This window comes from Heliangelus exortis, chromosome 8 (genome assembly GCF_036169615.1).
Source record: "Heliangelus exortis chromosome 8, bHelExo1.hap1, whole genome shotgun sequence".
Lineage (NCBI taxonomy): Eukaryota > Metazoa > Chordata > Aves > Apodiformes > Trochilidae > Heliangelus > Heliangelus exortis.
Window position 1 is genome coordinate 24,220,984 of NC_092429.1, and position 26,325 is coordinate 24,247,308.

At 42.0% G+C, this 26,325-nt stretch overlaps 1 protein-coding gene across 1 annotated transcript in view; it reads left to right on the top strand.

Annotated features, from left to right (window-relative positions):
- The first annotated feature begins 21,799 nt into the window (after nt 1-21,799).
- The window catches only part of PLA2G4A (phospholipase A2 group IVA), a 59,438-nt gene continuing 54,912 nt past the window's right edge, over nt 21,800-26,325 (top strand). Inside the window, exon 1 of the mRNA XM_071751089.1 lies at nt 21,800-21,927. Within this exon, the coding sequence (XP_071607190.1) occupies nt 21,895-21,927 (33 nt within the window). The 5' untranslated portion in view covers nt 21,800-21,894. The remainder of the gene's footprint in view (nt 21,928-26,325) is intronic.

Genomic DNA, 26,325 nt, shown 5'->3' on the forward strand with positions numbered 1-26,325 from the left:
ACTGGAAGGGAATCAGACACCTGAGCTGTGCAAATCCTTTTTGTACCTTCCAATGCAAATCTTCCTCATTCACAGTGCAAAGTCCTCCAGAATGATTTTTGTTAAAGTGATAAGGGAAATGTTTGCATGTGATGTGTGGGAGTAAGCAGGAGGAAAATGGCTTAGAGGAAATTTCAGTTTTCTGTTGTACTGGTATATCTGACAAATAGTCTGAGAGGAGCAAACTGAAAATTAAGAGTGTATTTCTTCTGCCAGAAATCACTAATAAGAGGCACTGGATAGGTGCTGCTAGCTGAAAATCCAGATTTAGGCTGGAATCCAGCTAGAGCATTTCAGGTCATGCAATTGATCAGCAAATGTCTGTTTTTCACTAGAAGAAAACTTAAGTGGAAGATTTACGTTTTTTCCCCTCTGTGGTGTTATATACAATTGATTAAATTATTTTCACCCTGGAAAGAGGTATTTTATCTTGGGAAGAGCAAGTGTCTTAAGGATCGTGGAGGCCTCAGGGCTGTGGAGCAAGAGGCAGTCCGCTATGGGATAACTGGGGCTTGTAAGACTGATTAAAGAGTGATTTTTTTTTTTTTTTATATATATCCTGATGTCTCTGTACTTAAAGATGACTGGAAGAAAATACTGGGTTTGTGTTAAATACCCTTTTTTTTTTTTTTTTAATTATTTGCTTGTTTGTCCTGATCTGTCCAGTCTCACTTTTCTGTGGTTTGCCTGAAGTTGTGTCTGAGCTTTGAGCAGCACGCAAAAACAGCCACTGTAATTTGTCATAGCTTCCTTTACATGTCTGCTTCAGAAAAGACCTTTGTCTGCTTTGTGCTTCACAATACTGTTTTTTCCCCACCCTCTAATTGTCTCGCTGCAGTTCATGGCTTGTTTCCATTGTGGACAACAGCTGCTGTTGGGGAGAGAAACTAAGGAGGCAGCTCCTGGGCTGGGGGTTCAAACCAGATATACAGCAGGTAGAAATATATATATCAGAAATGTGTTGATTAGTGAAGAAGTGATGTCCCCCCACTGCAGGGTATTCCAGAATGTTAGTCAGCAGCAGGTACTTGTTTTAGGGGGTTGAAATTGTCTGAAATTAAAAACAAAAAAAAAAATCCACACCACAAGTTCCCATAAAAGAGAATGGAAGGAGGTTTCTTAACCCATGTAATTCAGAGACCAGTTGACGAGGCATCCCACAAAATCTTACAGGGGTGAGGCAAGGACCAGCAGTGTGTGGGGAAGAATGAGAGAGATGGGGGAAGGCATCTGCTCAGCTTGGTTTGTCACAGGAAAAAAAATATCATGAAACCCTACCCATAATTTTCTTGAATGGGATTAAGACCAAAAATAACTTTCATAATATTCTATGCAATAGCAGGAGCAGTCATAATGTAAAAGGCAGATTTTTCTCTTCTTCTTGCGTCAAAAGGAGGGAGGAGGAATTTCTGCTCTCTAGTTAGTCAGCTCCTTATCAAGAGTCTGCACTCTTTCTTTGGTTGGGGAGAAATCAGACTTTGCTACTCAGAACTAAGTGAGGAATTTTTGATGAAAATCCTGGAGTTCCCCTGTTTGTTGGGTTTTATGTTTACTTTTGGATTTGCTATCTGTAAAACCACAGAGAGAGAATATAACCAGATCCATACCCTGGGAATCGTGTTTTGTATCAATGTAAAATGCCAAGAAAGAGAGTTTGGAGATGAAGCCTCAGTTTGCAGATAACCCTTCCTCAGCACTGTTCAGGGACAGCTCGTCAAGTTTGTCCCCACAGAAGTTTTCATGTGCTAAGGGCAGTTCATGCCTTCTCTACATGTCTCAAGACCGTTACTGAGCTCTTCTGACACATTTTTAAGAGTCCTTTCCTACCAAAGGACAAGTTGATGGTCATCCTCAGACAGTAGTTGATGTGGAAGACAAAAGGACCCGAATAGTGACACCAAGATGGTTTTGCTGCATTTTTCTGGTTAATGTTCCCTCAAATAGGCATGATGGAGTGAGTGAAGAGACTGTCCACATCAAAGAAATGCTTTCTGAGTTGGCAGTCCTGGGTTTGCTTTCTAAACATAAACTTGCCTTTCTTTGTCACAGCACTTACTGGACAGCACTTTCCTACTATGTCTTTTTTTTCCTTACAAGATGAGACAGAAAATTAGGCTAAAAGTAATGGCCAGAGTTGCTCAGCTGTTGCAGTGCATCATAGCAGGAGACCAGTACGACAATGGAGAAAATGAGGTTTCTGGTTTGCATTGCTTTGCATTGAGGAGTGGCTTGCTGGCCTCTAATTGTGGCTACCATTTTACTACACATTGAGGAACCTCATTAACAGAATGTGAATGCCACTTACTTGTCTCTCACTTGTGGCAGTGTACTGTCTGTTTTTTTCTGCTCTGAGGAGGTCCTAGTTGAGTCATTTAAGTCATTTTTTTTCCCCTTTATTTTTTTATGGCCACATTTCTCAAAGAAGCTCCTATTTAGATGCTAAGTATATGCAAAGCCCCAGCAAATACCATTGTAAAACTTACACTGGCTATTTGGAAAGAGTTTGATGTCAACATCAAAGTGAAACCTGGTCTCATCTTTTGGTGTGTCTGGAGGAGAACTGGCTTCTTTGAGATCTGTTATATTAACATCACTACTTATGGGTGAGGCGCAACCTCTCAGGTTCTTCCACTGACTCACTGTGAAGTCCACAAATGCAGGTGGGAAATATTTTTTTGCGTGTTAAATATGCAGCAAATAATATGATACTTTAATTTAAAATATACTCCAGTATATTTTAAAATACTTCCAGTTAAAATCCTTTAAAGCAAGACACAAAAATTGTAGAAGGGAACTTTAAGGTCATCTTAAATCCTCACAAAAGGCAAAAGAGACAGAATTAATAAAAAGAAATGTGTTGCCATTAGGAAGAACTAAAACCAGCCGGCTGCTTCCCTGAATCTTCTCCTTGCCACTCCCCCTTCCTTCAGCAAAGACCACCACAGACAGCCAAAATGTGCAACCTTAACATACGTAGGTGCCAGATGAGAAGCCAAGGGCATAATTAGAAGGCAGCATGATGGGGGTGTGGTTCAGACTAAAACGTTTAATAGGGCTGAACGGCGACGGGAGCAGTACTCTGACAGTGACAAGTGATGAATTCCATATGTGCATCAGCTCGGCTGCTTTACCTTTGTAAGCCCTGGGGTGGTAAAATAGTAACTTGAAAGTCTCCACTAAAGAAACTTTCTTCTCACCTCACTGCAGGATTTCTATGTGAACCAAGACAGAGATCTTGCAGGCAGCAAGGCAGCCTCTGTATATCTGGACTTGGGCAGTGCAGCCATGAGTATGGGGCACTGAACCCAAACTAATTCCTTGTGTCCCTGGTTCAATAAGGTACAAGTGTTGGGTCCTGCACTTACGTCACAATAATCCCAGGCAACTCTCTGGGTTTAGGGAAAAGTGGATGGAAAGGGCCAGGCAGAAAAGAACCTGGGAGTGTTGATTGACAGCAGCTGGATATGACCAGCATGTGCCCATGTACTGCATCCAATTGGCCACTGCTGAGCAGTGGTGCCCTCAGAGATCAGTGCTGGGCCCAGTTCTGTTTAATATTTTCATTGATGATTTAGATGAGGGGATTGAGTCCACAATTAGCAAATTCGCAGATAACACTAAGCTGGGGAGGAGTGTGGATCAGCTGGAAGGCAGGAGGGCTCTGCAGAGGGACCTGGGCTGATTCCAATGGGATGAGGTTCAACAAGGCCAAGTGCCGGGTCCTGCACTTTGGCCACAACAACCCCATGGGGAGCTCCAGGCTGGGCACAGAGTGGCTGAGAGCAGCCAGGCAGAAAGGGACCTGGGAGTCTGGATTGACAGGAAGCTGAACATGAGCCAGCAGTGTGCCCAGGTGGCCAAGAAGGCCAATGGCATCCTGGCCTGGATCAGGAACAGCGTGGCCAGCAGGTCCAGGGAAGGGATTCTGCCCCTGTGCTCAGCCCTGGTGAGGCCACAGCTTGAGTCCTGTGTCCAGTTCTGGGCCCCTCAGTTCAGGAAGGATATTGAGGTGCTGGAGCAGGTCCAGAGAAGAGCAAGGAGGCTGTGAAGGGATCAGCACAAGTCCTGTGAGGAAGGGCTGAGGGAACTGGGGCTGTTCAGCCTGGAGAAGAGGAGGCTCAGGGGAGACCTCATCACTCTCTACAACTCCCTGAAAGGAGGTTAGAGCCAGGGGGAGGTCAGGCTCTGCTCCCAGGCAGATATCAATAGGACAAGAGGGCATGGGCTTAAGCTCTGCCAGGGGAGGTTTAGGTTGGATATTAAGAAGAAATTTTTTACAGAGAGGGTGATCAGGCATTGGAATGGGCTACCCAGGGAGCGGGTGGATTCTCCATCCCTGGAGGTTTTTAAGAAGAGACTGATGTGTCACTCAGTGCCATGGTCTGGGAACCACAGTGGTAGTGGATTAAGGGTTGGACTTGATGATCTCAGAGGTCCTTTCCAACCCGGATGATTCTGTGATTCTGAAAAGAAAGCCGCCAGCATCCTGGCTGGTATCAGCAACAGTGTGTCCAGCAGGAGCAGGACAGTGATCATACCCCTGTCCTTGGCTCTGGTGAGGCAACCCATCAAATCCTGGGGTCAGCTGTGGGACCCTCTTGACAAGAAGGACGTTGAGGGGCTGGAGTGAGTCCAGGGAAGAGCAATGGAGGTGGGGAAGGGTCTGGAGGACAAGTGTTCTGAGGAGCAGCTGAAGGAACCGGAGCAGCCTGGAGAAAAGGAGGCTGAGGGGAGACCTTATAGCTCTACAACTCCCTGAAAGGAGATTGGAGCAAGTGGAGGGTCTGTCTCTTCTTCCTATTAGGAAGAAACAAGACAAGAGGAAATGGCCTCAAGTTGTGTCAGGGAAGATTCATATTGGATATCAGGAAAAATTTCTTCCCTGAAAGGATTGTCAGGCACTGGAAGAGGCTGCCCAGGGCAGTAGTTGGCTCACCATCCCTCAAGATGTTTAGGTGTAGATGTGCTGCAGGTTTAGCACTAGACTCAGTAGATTTAGGCTAATGGTTGGACTGGATGATCTTAAAGGCCTTTTCCAACCAAAACAATACGATTCTCTAATTCTATGGTTGCTCATGTACTCTGTTGGTATAGAGAAACAGCCTGTTCACTGATGCACTGTGCTACTAATTTGGGCATCTGCATCAACAATGGGAATAATTTAATTCTGTCAGTCTCCTGCTTTGACGTCTTTTTCTGTAAATCAGGCCCATGCCATGGGGGGGGGAAGCATCACCTGCCAGTTATAAAAGGAGGTTATGGTAAATTTTGCTCTTAATGGCTAGAATTGCCATTCCTTTTGGGTGCTTTTTGCTTCCTGATAAACTCCAAGTGTGAGGCACGAAGTGTCCTGATGGGTCAGGGGACAGAGGGTTGGTTCTCTTCCCCTGCACGGGCAGAGCCGCCTGTTAGATAATTGATTTTTTTTGTTGTTGTTTTGTTGTTGTTTGTTTGTTTTTTTGTTTTGTTTTGTTTTGTTTTTTGTTTCATTAGCCGGTGCTTACGACGGTTTCACCTGAGCGCAGCGGGTGGAACGCAGCTCCCGCCACCGCCCTCTTCTCTGCCTCCGCGGGCGGGCAGGTCGCCCTTAAGGCTGCTCTCCCTTCCGACTGACTTCTCCCTGCTCTCTGCTCTCCCCTCTCCTCCGGCAGCCTGACGCCGCTCTGCCTGTCTCCTGCGAAGCCCAGGGCAGGTAGGTAGCCGTGCCAAACCCCGGCTCTTCTCCTCCGAGCCGCTCCGGCCGGCCGAGGCTTTACGCCCCCTTAAGAGGCGTCGGCCGGCTGAGGGCAGGCACCTCCCCCGCCTCCCCGCTGAAAAGTGCCGAATTCCCGCAATGGGGAACGGGACTGTGCCTCAACCTCCAGGGACGACCGAGCCCGAGGAACCCCAGGCTACCGTAAGCGCGGTGCCTCTTTCTTACGCGCTCAGCAGCGGCCCCTCCGCGGGGCGGGAGGGGCGGAGGGCTGGGCAGGACAGGGCGGGGGGTGTGCGGCTGCTGCGCCCTGCCCCGCGGTCAGGCAGGGCGCGGAGGGCTCGGGCTGGGGCTGGTGAGAGGCACCGGCAGGGGCAGTGGGCAGAGGTGCCGGAAAGCCCCCGGCCGCACTCCTCTCGGTACGGGGCCCCCATTCCATGAGGAGCGCGGGGCAGCGCGGAGCGGCGCGGTGTCTCCTCACGGCCGCCGCTTTGATCAAGCACCTGCCGCCGCGCTGCCCGCCCGGCACGGCCCTGCTCTGCCCCGCTTCGCCAGCGTGGCCGTTCCCGCCGAGGAAGGGAGCCCGCCTGCTGCTCTCCTTTGACAGAACCCCCCTGGCTGCTCCGTGGCTGCCTTGCCCCCGCACGTACGCGCGCAGAGCGAAGCTTTCGTGAGGGAAAAGGCAACGGGGGTGAAACCCGGGGGTTGCCGTGTGCCAGAGCAGCGGAGCCGGCACGGCGGAAGGTCCCAGGGCTCCCCCGGTGACCGCGCAGCAAATGGAGGGGGGGAAGGAAAGGGGGAAGGGAAATGCGAAAGTGACGAGCACTGCGTTACTCCGGTCCCTCGCCATGGGGTGGCAGGTCCGTGCTTGTCCCGGTCCCGTGTCACCCGGACTCGTTCTGGCAGCGATCACTGCAAACTCTGCCGTCGCATTGACTCGTTCCCGCGCGATGAAGCAATCCGTGTTGAAACTTACAGGGAAGTGAAACAATACATCTGTTAAGGAAAAATTTCACGAAATGTCTGTGACGGCAGATTGTCTGTTGGGGCCTGACGTGAAAAAAAAAAAAAAGCAAACCAAAAAGGGTGTAAGAGTTCGTGACTTGTAGCAGGTATCTGCGGGCATGCTTTGGAGGTGCAATCACAGCCCATAATCCCGTGGTTTTCATGGGGTTAGGGAGGCTTCCTGGGGAACACACTTGCATGCTGACTGGTAGAGGGTAGGTTGTCATGTTTAACCTGTGGTCAGGCTGCATCGTTTGGAGAAGCTGCTGCCTCAGTGTTAGTGCTGGTTCCTGTGGTTGTGCTACCCTGCACAGCTCTGGTACCGACTCAAGTCATCTCGCCTCCTGCAGCAGCTGACACTGTGTTTGCACCACTGCGCTGGGCTGTGAACTGGAGCTGCTGAGACTCCAGCACCTTGTGACCACTGTAGAGCTGGTCACATCTCCTCCAGTAGCTCCTTGTGTCGTATATTTGGGGAAAATCCCTTTGGCCCCTTGAAGGGCCAAACTTCCAGTTTGGAGGTTCCTTGCTGATGTGCAGGATGAAACTAAATGATCTGATCCCCAATGGGAACCAATGGTGTGGGCAGGACTTCCAGCTGTAGTGGACATTACTGGTGGGAAGATGGTCTTATACACCCTCAGCAGGCTCGGATCTTACTGTATCACAGAATCATAGAATCATAGAATCCTAGGGGTTGGAAGGGACCTCGAAAGATCATCTAGTCCAACCCCCCCTGCCAGAGCAGGGCCACCTAGAATCACAGGGTGCTTTGGGTTGGAAGGGGCCTTAAAGGTCATATAGTTCCAATGCCACTGCATTGGCAGAGACACTTTCTACTAGACCAGGTTGCTATGAAACAGTTGATCCATAGGATCAGCTTCTTTGTGGTTACCAAGATTTGTTCAGTGTACTAAGACAGAAAACACGAACCTAAAACTGATGTGCCTGTTTTATTTTCTTTCTGTTGAGGGGGGAAGGTTTTGAATACAGAGTGTAGAACGACGGTTCCTCTGGGATTGTTGTCACTCTAATCTTCACCTTGTCCTTTAATGCCCAGTTTTCTACAGTCTCTTGTTCTAGTATGGCAGAGATACATAACAAAAGAGCAATGGAAAGACTTATTTATGCTTCAGTCACATAACTGAATATCCTTCTGCGTGGCCAGTTAATCTGCACTGGAAAAGTACCAGTTTGACTCTTGGCACACAGTGCTCTTTATGACTTGTTTTTCTTAGGAGAGTGAGACAAAAGGAAAAAAAAATAATCCAATGCTGTTGCTTCACTAAGATGGCATACTTGATTTAATCTTAACCTGAATGTGTATTATTGAACATGGTTATCATAAGGTACCTTTTTGAATTTTCATGTTACTTTGAATAGATTTATGGCCTAAAATCACCAGAATAGGAAAAGTTTCAGCCAATCTGGTTTTGCCTTAGTATATACTTCAGTTCATAGTTTTTAGTCATACCCAGGGGAAACATAGTGAGCATGGAGTGAGCCCTGATGATTACCTTCAGAGGTATTCCTGCAAAGCCAGTGAGCAGGCTTCACTGATGCTTTGAGTAGACTCTGCTCTCTTCCTTTCCATGTGTTCCTGACAGTACCAGGGAAGTGAATCCCGTGTAACATGAAGTTGAATTTCCAGGGGCACATCACTTGAGGAATAATAGGGAATGGCTCTGTTTGAGTCTGTTTTAATTAACATGCATTATGTGGTTGCGAGGCAACTTCTGTGGGCTTAGGACAGCATTGACAGTGGAACTGAAGCTGTTACAGACCTGGGAACTGTGAATTAAAATTGACTTAAGCTAACTCCCTGAATTAAGCTGGAAGATATCAGGGATATGCTCTCCTAGCAGCCGGAAAAGGAGGAGCCTCCTGCTTGTATCCAGAGGTTCAAGTGTATGAAAACTGACTACAAATTAAAATTCTTAGTTTCTAATGGGAACTTTCTAGCACAACAGGTAGAAACTGAGTACTCAATGGCCCCTGGTTAGTGTCTGGTTCAAAGTGGGGAATGACTATTTCAAAGGTGAGAGATGTAAGTTGAAATATATCTGATACAGAATACTGATGTGGATCAAAATCTCATCCTCCAGGGCAGTCTTCTAGGACTGGGAGTGATCTTGAGGAAGCAAAACAACGTTTTTTACTAACTTTTAACTTGGCATTGAATGGGGAAACAGATGTTTCAGTGGTTGCTCTATAGACAAGTACATGTCAAAAATATTTGTGACTTGTAGTCCAGAGATGGGTTAAGCAATAGAATAAATTACTTCCCTACATCTCTGGTTCAGCTGGTGTTTCAGCTCCCAGATAAAGCCAGATAGAGAATGTCATGGTCTTACTTTTGTTTCATTTGCCTCATTTTAAACAGAAGCACGATGCAGCCTGCAGAAGGATTACACAGAAGGATTTCTCTTTGGCTGCACGGGCAGTAGCAGCAGAATTGGCTGCTGTCTTCCTGAGAGATGATGAACTGTCTCGTGTGTCTCCTCTGCCTCAGTGATATAACTGCGTCTTTTTCACTAGTCTGAAAAACAAATCCCAAAATCCCAGAACCTGGCTTAGTAATGGAAATGATCTCATCACTGCCCTAGGTTATAATAATGCAATGTAGTAACAGAATACTTTAATACTTTTTAATACTTTCAAAAGAACTCTCTCTTTTTTTTTGGTTTTTTTAATCCAATATTAAAAACACAACCCAAAAAACAACAGTTTGGTATTCAGACTTTCCCGAGGGCTTTCGTTTGCTGTTTACCTCAGAGAAATGATAGAAGTTTCCTGACTGTACCAATTTCCAGTCTCCTGTGTGTCAATGTCTGGAGTAGCATTACTCAGCCCATGGTGCAGGGACAGGAGGTAAGCTCTAGGACACGTGAAAGTGGTCCACAAAGCACCAAGAAGCTCCAAAGAATTCACTGTTTTATAAACAGATTGGAGGGAAAGTAAAAGGAATTGATGAACATTTAGACATTTGTCTAAGTTTTTAAAATGGAAAGTATTGTGACAATACTGCAGGAGAGAATTGGTGGACTTTCTCTAGAAAGATCAGTTAGTTCTTCAGCTTGAAAGCCTTGTCCAGAGCAAGATGATTTCTACAAACAGTAAGATCACGTTGTTGAGAGGAAAAATACCAGATATATGTTGGTAGATGATGGGGCCATCACTGTGCAGATATTACTAATTTTCTCTAAGGCTCTTAATGAAATCCAGATGCTGCTGGCATTGATAACTCTGAAGAGTGTGTTGGTTGGCAGGGGCACAGACACAGAACTTCTCCCAATACATTTTCCTTTCCCAGAAAGGTGGTTGCTTGAGATGACACCTTCCATTTCAGCTGTCAGCACATGCAGTGACAGAAGATTCTGGGATCTGGAGTCACAAATACAGATGTTGTAGAAGTTGATGTGTGAGTGAGTTGCCCAGACTCTTCAAGTGATCCCTGGAGAAAAAAACTGATGCTTCCAGAGTAAGATTAACAGGATCCTAAAGCAGATACACAACAGGCCACATAAATTATCTGTGATTATGTGCTAGGAGTGCCTCTTTCTCTCCCCTAGCTAAGCACAGATGAAGACTTCCACAAGGTAGGCACTGAGAGGCAATCTTCTAAATGAGCAGTAGCTCTGGTAGTGGTGCATCCTAAAAATATCCTAGTTCTTTTTCTATGCTGATAGCAAAATTACTTTGGCAGATATAGACTTAAGTATTAAATGTTGCTCATTGTTAATCTTCACCACCTTAGGATGCTGAAAGCATATATTTTTTTGAAAGAATCCTTGTCTCTCCAATTGTCCAGCTTCCATCCCTAAATATGCAAATTTAGGAAGGAGACAGAAAATGTAGCATTAAAAGCTTCCACATACACAAGTTCAAAAATATACATAATTTGACTAAGTCACATTTGTGTTTTTGTGGTTATCTGATAGCAAAGCTATTGAACTGACTCATCTTTGATATTTATCTTAATATTTTCCTTTAAATGATCTCAGCATAAATCAGTAAGACTTTTATTTCTTTTCCTAATGATATTATCAGACAGCTAGAACAGTGCCTGTATCCCTAGCCAAGAGTACTTAAGTAGGAATGTGTCCTTTCATGATAAATTATCCTTTTATATTTACAGTTATAATAAAGTGATACGTTTATTTGCACGTACACAGGTTATAGTGAGATCTGTACAAATGTGTTTTTATTGTGATAAATGGCAGTCACAGCCCCCAAGGGACTGCATTTTAGAAGCCATGGATGGTGAACAAGAAGTTTAAGTGGAAAATTGGGGCAGATGGAAGTAATGGTGTAAGAGGGACAGTGAATCCGTTTGTATGGGCTGCCTCAGCCCTGCTGCTCCATCCTGTAGTTCAGAATATTTAATAGGAAGCTCTATTTTTTGGTAAGCCTTGTAGGTTAGGTGTGTGTAGGGGTTTGGTTGTGTTTTGCTTTTTTTCCCCTCCTTCCCCGTTACCCTGTCTGTCACCCCAGGGTGTAGACTGTAAATGTGGCTCTCTCATGCATTTAGTTTACTGCATTGTCAATATGCTGTGAAAAATAAATACTCCCAAGTAGAGGATTTATTTTTGCCTGTTTCAAACCCCATGAACGTCAGTGGGAAAACAAACACCACTCGTGGGCACTTTTACCAAACAGAAGCTCTCAGTGTGGCCTGAGCCATTACTTTGCATGTCAGACAAACTGTGCTTTTGTCTTCAGCATGCAAATGTGAAACTGGGCAAAATCAGCAGCTTGCAGTCCTGCTAGAGAGAATACACAGAACCACACATCATTTTTGAGGGAAGGTGACTGTGGAATGTAAATAATTAGACATTTTCTGGTTGTTACTTTTGTGTACCATCTTTTAAAAATAGTGGACAATGGTAAAAGATAATGAACTTTTGAAGCCTTTCTGTTCTTAGAAGTTTCATAAATATGAGTGCTCGATGATAACTTGACCCAGGCCATTTCTGTAAAATGCAAAACTAACTGTTCTTATGTTGCTGTTTAGTTTGAATGCTTTTTCCTCCTAATCTGAAGAGAATTGATAATGAGTTTCTAACCTTAGCGCGAAGTGCCTCACCCCTTTATCTTTTGATAAAGGCACGAATCTGTTCAGTTTTCACAACCAGGATGTTTATGGACATTCTTCTTATGTGGAAAAATATTTTTTTCGTGTAACCAGACCCCTGTAGCTATGACCCAAGGACAGTGCTATCAAAAAACCTCAAGACAAATAAGAATAGAAACTTGCACAGCATCCAACAGAAAGGTGTTAGGAAGCAAATCCTACCTTTTGTTATAGCCAGTTTATTTTAATGGGTTTGTGTGTGTACTTAGCAATAATACTGGCACAGTCTATTTTATTTTATTTTTTTTTTACCAAAAAAAGTTTAAGGTTCCTGTAGGAAGTTGCTGTGGTGCCTGTGCTGACAGTAATGAAAGACAGGAGTTCTTTTTATTGCAAAATCTGCCAACATCTTGCATATCTTTGGCATTTTCCACTTTGCATAGCACACACTCGCATAGACCTTCCTGGTAAGTTACTGATTACATTTAATTATGACATACTTCCAAGTATTAAATTTGGTTTTTTACAAATCCTTTTTCCAGGAGTCTCAAACTTGTTAATTTCATGAGCTCTTCAACATTTCTTTGTCGTGGTGATTATAGGTTTAATTTTTATAACAGTGCTTTTGATATAGAGATATTAAATAGCTTCTTCCTTGTCATTAAATCAAATATGAATCAAAATTATGTATAAATAATGAAACCATGTCTCATAGTCTCACCTTAGACACTTTCCACTATCAGGTCCACAGTGTTTTGAAAAAAATTGCTACTGTAATTATGATGAATTTTATTAGGTAATATTGTCTGAAAAAAACAGAAGGTGTAAGTTGTTTTGGGGATCTTCAGGGGGTGTTTTGATTTAGTTTTGGTTTTGGTTGGTGGTTTTTTTTGCCTATTTTCTATGCACTTCTGAGGGTTACCTCTTGTAATTTAGGAAACAAGATAATGCAAACATTAAAAAGATGTTTGATATGCCTAAAGTGGAAAGAAACCAGGTTTTGTTGCTTGTTTTGGTAAACTCTCCCAACAGGAGTTTTAGTAAAACTGATGTAGTTCTTGACAGCATTTTACTTTGGCAAATTGACATTTTCTGAACAAAAACTCTTGCTGAAAAGTGTTTGAACATCTCCACTGAGCATTTCTCTCCCCGCTAACACGTGGCAGTCGTTTCCTTTTTAGCACAGAGGGGAACATCAGCCGTTGATGAAACTCTCAGTATGCTGAGAGTTTGAGTTGGGAGCTGGGAGGCCCTGGGTGTCTCAAGAAATAGTTCAGTTTAAAGCTTAGGCAGTTTGTTAAGAGAGCAGTCATAGCTCAGCTCAGTTGAGCTGAGTTTTTTGCTGGCTGACCAACCAATCTTCTAGACCTCAGAGAATAGCATGAAAGTCCCCATTGTGTCCCTTATTTTGTAAAAGGATTTTAACAAGGAAATATGCAAATTTGGGGTTTCTTCCTAACTTTGGTTGCTCTCCATTTGCTTCTTGAGTCACCCTTTGTGGCTCATGAGTGAATTAGATTGTTTGTGTTGCATTCCTGAAGGCCACATTTAAGGTCTGGGTAGCTACCAGTTACTGCTTTGTTGTTAGTTTTGTGTTTTTTCATTTGCTCCATGTACCAATTGGCACTGGTAGATGAGATTACAGTGAGGTTTGACATATCTTCTTGCTTATGATTAAATAAAAAATGTTACTTTCAGTCTTTACCAACCAAGGCTTTGGAGATGGGTTAAGTTGTGTATCTTTTAATAGTGGCTCAGATCCTTCCTCTCATCCTCTCGGGGCTTGGCTGTGTTGTTAATAGCAGCACATGAGATTGCTGCCTAAAAATGGAGCAAGCATCACTCCATTCAAAGCTTTTTTTTTCCTAAATCCCTGGAGAGACTGCAGTAGAGCCCTTGTGGCAGCTTGGTTGTTGCTGTTTTTACTCTGAACTCAGTGGAACAGAAAATTCAGCCCATTTTGATGCTACCCCTGTAGCCCTGGGAGAGGAGCAGCCAGAGAGAGAGCAAGGATGGAAGGGATGAGCAGGGGATGGAGAGAACTTCAGGGATGTTATGAGAGCCACAGCACAGAAAGAAGCAGCTCAGGGATGCTCACAATAATGTGCTGCCTTCATGAAGTGGCCAAGCTGGAAGACGGCTTGGCATGTACCAGGACAGGAGGGCTGCTGAGGAGCCACAACAAAGTCTTATATTAATTTATAGGGCAAATCAGACCCCTTGAGTAAATGTCTTCTTTGCATGGCCAGTGGAAGTTTGGTTTCAAGCACAAGCTGGTAACTTGGGAGCTGTTTTGTCACTGCTGAAAATCCTGGGCTGACTTTCTCTCCAACTAGAGGCTTGGCCATGTGGGGTCAGCAGACTTTGCCCCAGGCTGTTTGTTTGGTGTGGGAGCAGGATGTTGGATACAAGATGAAGACCAGGAGTGTTGTTGCACTTTCTGTTGCAAAATTGTGGGGCCACAAACTTCTCAAGAAAATGGGTAAGGCAGCTGAGCTATCCTATCAGGTCTACCCTCTATTTAAGAAATCAGTTGATTAGAAAATATTTATACATGAAAAATGCAAAGAAATCTTTCACAGTTTAAGTTCACCACTTAATGTCCCCCCTTGTGAGTGTAATATATGCAGTAGGGATGTCTGTATTCAATTTTGTGTGTAAAACTTGCTCAGCTCCAGATTGGCAACAGACAAAATGTTTCCATATACATTTTACTCACATCATTTAAGATGCTGAAAAATCTGAGTGTCAGAAGTTCGTTCATGACTACTTTTACTAGAAAGTCCTGACAAATTTCCTTAAGTCACTTAAATGACTTTGTCATGCTTTTCATGTGATGACCATATAGAGCAGAGGAAGTACAGCACCATTGTCCCCTTCTTGCAGACAGTGACCAGAGCTCATATTTTGAGTAAATAGTCCTACACCAGAACATGAAAGGTTTTATGTTGAGTCACACTGTGCAGACACTATGAGTGTAAGATGGTGAAATACACATTTTGTGTGCAGTCCTTTCTCTGTCCCCTGCACTGCCAGCATGACAGGACACTGGCTGGCATTACAGTTTGCACTGAAATGCCAGGAAATTTAAAAAAAACCACAACAACAACAACAACAAAAAAAAAACCCAACCAAAAAAACTTGCTCTGGATACAAACTGGATTAAAAAATTATTTTAAAAGATATATAAAGGAAATGTTTGCCTAATTTCAGTTAAAATTGTTTTATTTTTGACACATGTTGCTAGAACAGAAGTCAGCTGTTGATTTCACCAACTCCTTGAATTTTTAGGTATTATTGTGGTGGTTCTTTTGTGTGTAACCACTGCATAACTGCAATGCAGAAGGATTGGCATCTGCAGTTGAACTCAGAGCAGCATCAGACATCTTTGCATGCTTGTCTCCTCCCTAAGAAGGCAAATAAAAATTCTAAAATAAAGGTTTATTCTAATATTTTCCAATTAGTTTTTTATCTTAAGCCATCCCTGTTTTACAACAGGGAAGCAACAGAAGGAATGAAGGCGTGGATAAGTTCAAGATATGTAAGAACCAAACTCTTGTTATTTTAATAAAATCTTTAAAAGGCGTTGGCCCAGAAGTATTTAGAATTTGGACGACTTCCCTGCTGTCACCAGGGGATGGATGTAAAAGTAAAACACAGAGTGTAAGCCCTAAAACATTCAGCCCAGTTCTTTCCACAGTACCAGAAGGCATCATAAAGGGTGTTCCTGGAGGTCTGGGCAGACATCAGCTCTCAGCCAGCACACTGCAGCATGGTAGGGGAAATAGTTTTGTAAAAGATCCAGGTAAGAATGAAATGCAGGGAAGATGCTTGGTTTTTTTTTTTTTTCCCCCTTCCCCTCACCTAAATTTTAAAGGAGGTTAATTCAACAATTAACCCTGTCCAGTCAGGTGTTTTGCTCAAGATGTGTATCATTTAATTTTACAAGTTACTATTTAAGTCTTTGCATTTTTGGCAGCACTTTTAAAACTGCTGCTGGCATTGGGTTTTACCGTGTCAGAGACATCTCAAACATACTGGGTGCCTGGGATACCCATTTTATTGAAGTTGATTTCTTTCCCTCTGCTGCCTGAAGCTGGGCTTCTGAGAGTAAGAATACTCTTAAATGAATAACTGTGATATTCCACAAATAAACTTTTTATATAACTAAATTTTGAAATCCTAATGTCCAGAAATGCTGGATATTTGTACATCTTGCTTTTTCTTAATTATTAATTATTTAATTGTGTGTATAACAACCTGCATAGATGATCTTCCTGAAATTACTTAAATAATAGGTGGATTTGACTAAGGTAATGTAATTAGTTTTGGGTTTATGGGGAATATATCCTAATAATTTTTCTTTTTCTTGGAAATCCCTTACACAATGGGGATTACTGACCAGCTGCTTGATGGGTTTTGATCCATCTCAACTTGCTCTCAAGTTGCTATCTCAACTGCCTGTCTTGTGGTTTTGGATTTCTGTAGTAAAAAAACCTTTGCCATTTTTAAAGAGAATTGGAATATGCTTGGAGTTCTTCAGCTGAGCTTTTTTTTGGTTGTTTTGCATTCAAAGCTGTTTTAGTTCTAGTGAAATTTTGATTGAATTAAAATATGAGACATTGGAGGAGAGTTATGAGAAGAGGTATGAGCTCAAAGAACTCTTCTATTCTCAGAATAAATCAACTCCTTGCTCTGAATTTATGCAGTTCCTCTTTCTAATACTTTTGTAAGCTTGCCCTACAGTAAAGTCATGGGTGGTGACATGGGTTTTTCTTGTAACCTCTCATAAACTGTTGCAGTGAATTTCTTGTTAGTATAATTGTAAGGTAATCCATCATGGCCTGAACCAGTTGCCTCTTCCTTCAGTCCTCCAGTGTTTGTGGGGAAAATACATTACTGTAATAATTGCTGAATAAATGTACTGGGAGCTCCCATGATCCAACTCTAAATAGGTGCAGGTGTTCAGGCAGAAATGCTTCCAGCCTCTTGAATATTTCTGTTGGTAAGGTCATTCCTCACAGAATGTAAGACAGGGATTATTTTTTTTTTTCTCTTGGATTAAATCCAGTTTAATTAAGGTAATTACAGGAGCATGTCTGATTTCCCCTGACTCACCAAGTCTTGCCCTCTGTTATAGGAGGTTACTGTAACATGGAGTTTTCCAGGAGGTGTGGGGTAGCTGTGTATAGACAACTGACCTGATAATTTTACCACGTCTGTCTTCCTCAATTTTTGCCTCTAAAGTAGTCTCCAGCACTGGATAAAATGTAATTTATCTTGCTCAAGATTTCTGTGACGTGTCCTGAGTTCCAACCCTGCTGGGGTATTTTGTAGTGCTCTCCTTCCATTGAAAGGAAATCTCGGTGTCACTTTGTGTCACCTGTAATTTCAGTAATTGCTTATGGGCTTACAAGTCATCCTTCAAATAAATTCATGATCTCTTATTCTGTTAAGTCCTCTTTAGCATGAATTAAAATGTGGTTGTCCAATCTTAAAATCTCCTGCCTGGCTATTTGTGCTGTGTCAACTTCCTTGCCAAACTTCACCCCCGAGTGTTTTTCAAAAATGTGGTGCAGAGGTCAAGCCTTTGAGTTTTCTACTCAGGATCCTTCCTTCCACCCAGGCTCTCTTATCAGGGCACATCAGCAGAGCATATATTTTTTCATTTGGAATGAAACTGGAGTGATGGGTTCTCCACACCTTGTTTCTTGTGGGGGAAGACCAAAATTAAGAAAGAACATTTACAGTAATTTTCCAGGATGCTAAGGAAAATCACGTAGGAACAGATGATTTGTTATTTCTGTTCTACAATCACAGCATCAACATGCAACCAAATAAAATTCAGTAATTTGATAAAAATGGATGGCTGCATTGATACCAAAAGCTTGAGTCAATACTTAGCTTCTCCTGTACCCTTTACTCTTACCACATTAGACTGAGCATTACTGACTGTACCGGTGAGTCACACATATTAATGTATATTTTTAGTTGTCTGTGTCATTGGATTTTAAGAATAATTGGCCAGCTTGATATAAACAATCACCCTTTTATGATTTTTCTTACGATCTTGAGGACGTATTCTGGTGATGATATTTATACTGTGTTTTGATTTACTCATTTGCAGAACTTTTCCTCTTGGTGATGCTAACTAGAGTAAGCTTCTACTCAGCACGAAATGGGAAAATCTCATTATTCTTCTTGTCCTTTTGTCCACGACATATCCTGTAAAGCAGAACAATCTGTAGGAATGTACTGGATCAACACTGAGAATGACAACTTTTCAGTACTAATCTCAGTCTGTGTGTGTGTGTGTAATAGCTTTTTGTGGAATTACTCTGTTGTTGTTGGCCTTCAGAGACAATAATCCCTTATCCACTTCAGCCTGTCACCTCAAGTGAAAGTGAGCTAAGATCACAGAGGAGCCTGGATTTAGGTAGTGATCCCTCTGTCTGCTAATACCTTGTTACTTTTAGTTTCTGAAGCTATTCCGAACAGCTGCTCTTGAGCTGACAAAAGCAGAGTTCACTTCTGGATGAAAATGAGATTTTGGAATTTAGCAGAAAGCTGTCTCTGTAGTATGTGGCTAAGCTTAACTGTGGCCTGTTCAAGAGGCTGTTTGCTATGGTGCTTTGTAAACTTGGACATTTGTCAATAAAGCATCAAGAAATATATTGTTAATCAGCCTGGCCAGCTGAGTTAATTGTATGAGTTGAGAACTATGAACTGACAGGATTGGTGCTTGTGTCATTGCAGAGGCACTGCCTGGGAGGTGCTGTGTCCATCCCTTAGGGACAGATGCTGCCAGCCCAGAGAACAGCACATCTCACAGATGGTGCAATGCCACCAGATATCAGGGAATCAAAAGAATACATATTAATGAGATTAAACTGTCCTTGAGGACTTGGTTAGAGGCGCTGCTTTCCCTGCAATTTGTCCAGGGTTGACCTGCCACCAGCTTCAACTTGTGTTCAGTTCTTTATATGTGCTTCTGATGTGGTCCTTAATTAGTTGATGATTTTTTCATTAGACTTTGTGGGATGGATAGTGCATAGTGGCAGTGTTAAGTGAGATAAATTAGGGATCACAGCTCTATTTTCTGCAGATGTTTGGAGTAAACATTCAAGACTTTCTTTGTGGCTCTTGAGGAGGGTAATAGTTACCTTCTGCTAGTGCTGTATTTTGTCTTCTTGGCCACAATGAGATTTTAGATACAGAAATACATTAACGTGCTCAACCCTAACACTGCTGATAATGTCCTGCAAGCTTGCACAGGCTCTGATGTAATTATATCAGGGTCAAGTAACTGTGCTTTGAATTATATCCACTTATGTTAAGGACCTAAGTATTCCAGTCACTTAAACATGGATATCTCCTGCTACTTGAGGTGCCCTGATGGTTCTGGCAGAGCATGAGTACCTTTCCCACCTGCCCACCCCAGTGTGCCTCAGGTGCCCTCAGATGTCTGAGGTGACACAGGTTGCCTTTCTTTGGGCACCTGTTTCTTTTTTTTTTCCACGTCCTCACAGACTGCAATTAAGACAGCAAATTCAGAGCTCCAGTTTGGAGTAAAACCAGCATGACTGGGGCTGCTTGCTCCCTGGTGCTTTTCTTCTTATTCAGAGACTCTGCCTGTGTACCTTTAGCTAGCAGTTTGTGTATGTGTGTTTGTGATGCAGTTGTTAATGATGTGATTGGATATTTATCTGTCTGCATGATCCTTGCCTCATTCAACATGGAGGACAGAGGGCTCTCAGGGACTCATTGAGGTTCCATAGTCAGACTGGTGTTTGAAGCATCACAAACATCTTTCCTGCAGATGTTGGAATAAATGAGGCAGGGGGTTGTAGGAAAAGACAGGGTGATCTCATCTCTAAGCCATGTTAAATGATGCTCTGGAGCACTGGAACTCAGCCTCTCAGAAGCTGAGCCTTGACAAGGCTCTGAGCAACCTGAGCTCTTTGAGGGTTTCCCTGCTTACTGCTGGGGGGTTGGAGCAGATGACCTTTAGAGAGGTCCTTTCCAACCCAAATTATTCTATGATTCTGTGCTAGACAAGTAGCTTGGACCAGGCTTCTCCTCATTTACCTAACCCATATTCTTATTTCTGAAGACAGAGCAGTATCCTCAGCTTGCTTTTGTGTATCCTTTCAAAGTAAGTGAGGTCAGCTTTGTGGACTGTGCAGCTTGGGGGATCAGTGTATTTTCTGGTTTATGCCATAGAAATTTCCTCTTCATTGAAGTACCTGGATAAACCTCACTGTTGCCTTTTCCTGTTTGACTTTGAAGTTTGCAACAAAAACTGGGATGGCAGGGTTTCTTTACCAGGGTTCTCCAATGTCATAATTTAACTTGGACCCAAGGTAAAAAACACTTGAATGTCACAAACCAGCTGTAGAGCATCTCTGTAAGCACTATGTTACTTCCCTCCCATCTGCCTCTTTATGCCACTGATGAATTTAGTAGGTAGGATTTTAATAAAAATAAGCCTTTGCAATTTTACAGTGGGAAACAAAGGTGGATTTGTGTAATCTTGTGATCTTTCTTTAAGTCTGAGAAGCTTCTTGCTTTTTGTGATAAAGGTGTTCCTGTTGCCCTGGCATTAAACTGTCTTGAATGAAAGCTATGAGCTCAGCACATGCTGAAGTGTTACTTCAGACTTCCCTAGGTAAAACCAAACAAAATTGGGGTATTTTATTGCATTGGGGTATTTATATAACAAATTATTGTTAAAACTGACAAGATCAAAGAAGGGATATCATAATGTTCTAGTGATCTCAACAGAATGAAGTTTTAATGGAAATGCCTGCACAAAATTGTACAAGAGCAAGGGTTTGGGAGTGACATAAATCATCATTCTTCAGGGCTTAATTTGCCCTTCCAAAATGACAGATAAGGCATTGTTTCCTTGAGACCAAGCCCTATGTTCTGCTTTTCTCTTTCCACTGTTCAGATCTGATTGTCATCCATCTGAATAACTGATTCTGTCCAGCAGTTTGCATGTTTGGGTTTTTTTTTAGAGATGCAGAAAGGCATAACCTCTCAGTATATTTTGCTTTGGTGACTGGGAACAATTTTTGAATTTCAAGGCCTTTGGGTAGCCCCTGGTTTCTGTAGAAATCTTCCCAAAGTGTTCAGAAAATAGTGGGCTGCTGAGAACCTGTTGCAGTCCTGGAAGCTGCAGGTTGCCCATCAAAGCTGCAGGTGAATCTCCAGACTGCCAGGGTGGCTGGGGGGTTATCCACAACTTTAGCTGGAATTCCTTCATGGGTTCACAGAGAACACTACTGCTGCTTGCTTGTGGTTCAATGAGCAGCTGCCAAATGAAAAATTGCATTAAAATGATTACACAGACCCTTATTATAAAGGATTGCAGTTATCTGGGGCACTTGCTGACTGTTGTGCTTTTGCTTTCTAACTGGCTTTTCAGTTCTAAAATTCACATCCTGTGGTCTGAGGGTATGAAATATCTTTGTACTTCACCTTGTACAGAGAGGAGGATACAAAGAGGAACTTCAGCTCTGTCCTGTCCTGACCATGTGAGCATCTTAATAGAGAAGCAAAGCATGGGAACCAAGAATTTGTCACTACAGTAAAAAGGCTATTAACTAAACACTGTTTTTTTTTTAAAAAACTAGGATTTTAATGCATGGGAGCATGTACATTTGAATGTATGTAATGGATAAATACAATTGCTCTGTTCTTTTGTTTATCTGTAGAGCTGCTAGAAACACTTGGATGAGTGGAATTCAAGATATTTGGTCCATGATCTTATCCTGAAGTAGAAGAAACAAGCACAAGAAATTTCTCTAGTTCAGGCAAGTAAATATCTATAACCCCACAGCTTATATGATATTTTGTTCTTGTTAAACAAATGAATTGTGGGTACCTTCCTAAAGTGGAAGAACTAATTTCTTCTGTTACCTATATTTTAAAAGGAACATAAGAATTTCAATTATGTATTTTCTTTATTTAATATTTAAAGGATCTGACACACTGAATTCTGCTTTGAAAAACGGGAAAACTTCTGTGCAGAATTGAAAGAGACACTCACCAGCTGTCTTGAATAAAAATTAAGACAAAAATGTCTGTCATAGATCCTTATCAACACATTGTGGTAAGTAGCTTTGAATCTTCTGTGTATACTTGTATCCTATATGCATTTATATCTAATATAATGTATCCTATTAGAAGTTACTCTCAATAAGCACACAGAATGTTATCCCCAATTCCTTAAAGAAATAGTAAATGTGGCTAGAGCAAATTTCATGAGAAACCTACTTGAATGAAATATGAAAGGTTCAAGTTAGCTTTTCAAAAGCATGTCATGGCTTTGAGTGTGGTTGCTCTTATGTAAATCAAAATAGAATATGAGCTCCAAGCAGCCTCCTGGTATGATGTCATAGGGTGTCATTCTAAAGGACTTCCCTGTTCTAAGTGTTCTGTTGAGGTGCCCATAATTGACTATTTTATAGAAGCTTTTCCACACACAGATTGTCAAATAAGCTGTAGTGTACAAAAGTAATATCATATACCTAACTTTCTCCTCTACAGTAGAGTGTTTTTTTGGTACAATTCATTACCCAATAATTCTTTTCCCTGAATTTTCAGCAGTATGGATAGAGGGATAAGTTGCCAATTTTGGATAATATTTCAGTGTTAAACTAGCATGTATCAGTGATATTAATTCAAAGAGAATCTTCACATTTATCCTGCAAACTCTCAGTGAAACGATCTGTGCCACTCAACAACACACTGTGGCCAAAAACTCATGCTCCCTCCTTCCTGCTTTATTCCAATGTTCCTGTTGCATCCCTTGTTCCAGCTGTGGAACAGGTGTGGTTGGTGGGAGCTGACTGACTTTGCTGAATTGGCAGCCAAACAGTTAAATGCCAGAGATGAATTCTTTGCTGTCAGAGCTAGCCCAAGGGAAGGGCTCAAACCCAGAGGGTGATCAGGCATTGGAATGGGCTGCCCTGGGAAGTAGTGGATTCTCCATCCCTGGAGATATTTAAAGATAGACTGGATGTGGCACTCAGTGCCATGGGCTGGGAACTGCAGTGGTAGTGGATCAAGGGTTGGACTTGATGATCTCTGAGGTCCCTTCCAACCCAGCCAATTCTATGATTCTATGAACTATGGGAGCACAATCTGTTTAAATGGAGAAGTAGTGGCCAGGGAAGCAGAAGAAAGAAACATGGGGAGTGGAGCTGCCCTTGCATGGCAAGCCAGTGGAGTGGCTCAGCAGCCTGTTGAGTGCTGGCTTTTGGCTTTAATAGTCACACTTACCTCTACTTGTGTGACTTTCTAAAGTAAACACAGAAAATTGCAATTCCTTCTTAAAGTGAAATCTTGAAACAAGCTGGATGTGTTCATAGCATGGACTTCTTGTAACAGCCCCAGAATCTCAAGGCAGGAAAAGTGATACATACTCAAAGCTAGTTACCCTATGCTTGTCATAAAGTTGAACTTTTACACTGCTAAAAATACAGCCTGTGCTTCCTTGGAACAGTCTCTTATCAATTATGTGGTTTCTACCCCCCACAGTCACATCCTTTACATGAGTTTGCAGCCAGCAGATGTCAAGCTTGTGTTTTACTCAATCCATAGCTCTGAGAACATTGCTGTAAAGACAAGCTTCAGGTCCATGTCTGTGTTTAACAATGTTCACATACTACACTGGCTTCCTCCTTTCTGCATCAGTGCCCTCTCCTGGATGGAATGTTTGATCTGATCTGTATCACATTGCACTGAATCATTCACATAAGATCTTTTTTGATACCTGTACCATAGTAAACTAAGTGCAGCCTTAGAAGCTGCAGTCCACTGACAGTGCTGAACTGCTGCTGCAGGGGTGTTGTTAATTCAGAAAGAGCACAATCCAAGAGCTGATCCTTAACTGCTTGGAAAGTGAATGGAAATCTTCGAGGTTTCTTAATTCAACAACTCAAATTGCATGAAATGTTTTAATAAGATTTAGAAAAGTCAAGGGCAGCAATCTTATATCAGTGCTGTTTTATATCAGTTTTTTTTTTATATCAGTTCTGTTTGTTAACTGTTATGTGTTTTCCACATTTTGTCTTTATTTTTCTTTTTTGTTCTCATCTATGAAAACCTCAGAGGAATAAAGTACATTACATTTACAGAGTTATTGCAGGTACAGAAAATACCTGATTTTACCTAAAATGTTTTCATATTGGGAGAGTAAAGAATTAAGGTGAGTAATGCATCTTCAGTTACACTGCTATAGGAGATAAGTACTAGAACAATGGGAAAAATCACTTCAAGGTAAAATTGTTTGTATTCACAAATGTTTCTTTTAATTTGCTATAACCTTTGTATAAGAAGAGCATGGACTTGATAAAAATCTGTTAGTTAAGAAAACAGGTGAACATTTTTTGTTTGTCCAACCCAATTGTCAGGTCAAGTGTCCTTAACATTAAGGAAGTGAAAGTAATAAATCCTTATTACACAATCTGTCCATACCAGAGCTCCCTGATTGGTGTTTTGTGTGCAGGTATATAACCTGATTGAGTTACATTTTGTGACTCAGCATTCTGGAATATGTAAAGTACTGCATTAAATCCCTTGGTTTCTCAGTAAGTGTGGAAATTTGTAGGTAAAACCCAATTGTGTGACCAGAGGTCTTGGCATGCTGTACTGCTTCCCAGTCCAGTAGTGGGAAGGTAATGTGGTTTATCTAGATGTGAATGCAGTGATATATGAAACAGGGGAAAACAGATTACTAGGGAAATAGTACTGGGAGGAAATGAACTAGGAGAGGACCAAAGGAAGCAGGAGAATGAGTTAGGAGAGATGGAGAGCTGTGGTATGCAAACAGGAGGTAGGGAACCATGGCTTTGCAGGGTAGTTGGAAACCCTTGTGAGTGGAACCAATAGAGGGTGAATTCTGTTCACAGGAGTTTCCATAATACAAGAAAGATCATGTTCAGACAGGGCATGTTGTAAAATTTTTTCTCTTTTGTTCTCTAAATTTATGAAGAAAGAGGAAGTGAAATGAAATGCATAGTAGCATAAGACTCATAGAATGGTTTGGGTTGGAAGGGACCTTAAAGGTCATTTAGTTCCAACCCCCCCTGCACAGGCAGGGACACCTCCTGGACCAGGTTGCTCCAAGTCCTATCCATTGTTTTCCTGAACACTTGCAGTGATGAGGTGACCACAACTTCCCTGGGTAACCTGGGCCAGTGTCTTGCCACCCTCACAGTAAAGAATTTCTTCCTAATATCCAGCCTAAATCTGTCCTCTTGCAGTTTAAAGCCATATGTAAAGCTAGATCACTTTGGATGATAGGATTTAGGGTTTTGAGTTAATTGTGAGCTTCTGAAATTTTTAACCTGACTTATGTTTTTAAAGGTATGCATGGTTGCTCCACTCAGTGTTGCAACTTTTAAGTGATGTATATATTATCGTCTGTTTTTCAGAAGGAGTTGGCAATGTACAGATTTTTATCAAGACTTAAGGTGTACATAGGTGACTTTAGAAAATGCAGCTTAGTCATCTAAACTAGCAAGGGCTGGATTTATAAAAATATTTAGAGTCAGTACTTTTATTGTATTCTCAGGGGGTATCTAACTTCTGTAGAACTCAGTCTTTCCAAACACTAACAAAAATGCTTCAGAAAGCTTTGCCAGGTGTTAATATGGCCTCTTAATAAACTCAGAAACTGGATCCTAATTGGAAACTGCCCTTTATTTCCAATTGCACTTAAACTGCATGAAAAACATTTACTTTGGGGTAAGAAACAATCTAGACTTTTAAGCTTCCTGTGTATCTCTGTGAATTACTTTTTTTTTTAACTTAGAGTGAGATTGTTTATCTTGGTACCACTCTGTTGCAAATTTGTTCCAAGTATGTGATTATGGCCAAATATTAATAACTCCATAATTGCAAGCTTCAGCACATTATTTTGGGTGAGGTGCAGGGAAAGAAGATAATGTTCTTCTTCTGTTTGCCAGATCTCCGTGTACTCACATTTATTTCAAGAGATACCAGATCTTTAGCCAGACTTAACTCTCTTGACAGGACAACAGCTTTGCTGCTTAAGTCAATAAAAAGGAGTTCTCACATTAGTCTTAGCAAAACAGTTATTGACTTATAATAGAAACTAATTTTCTATTTCTAAAGTAAAATTCTCTATACTACTGTAATGAGACTACACTAATATGTGGCAGTTTCATCTTGTTTTGATGGCATTTTACTTAGGCATGTGAGTTTCATGTGTAGGACTAAGAGATGCCAGAAAATTCCTTCACAGAAGTGCTTTTTGACAATGAGCATCTTGTAGGATTCCCATGTTAAGGCTCCAGAATTGCAGATAGCAGCTGAGAACTAGATCCACCACACCCATGTTTTAAGTTCTAACTTTTAACTTAATTAGAACTCCATCCTGCTTTTTGTTGTGAAATGTTTGGTGATCTCTGACTTGTGGTCTCTAGTGAGGACAGGTTCTTTCTTAACAGCTAAGAATAAGGAGAAGGGAGGTGTATTTGTA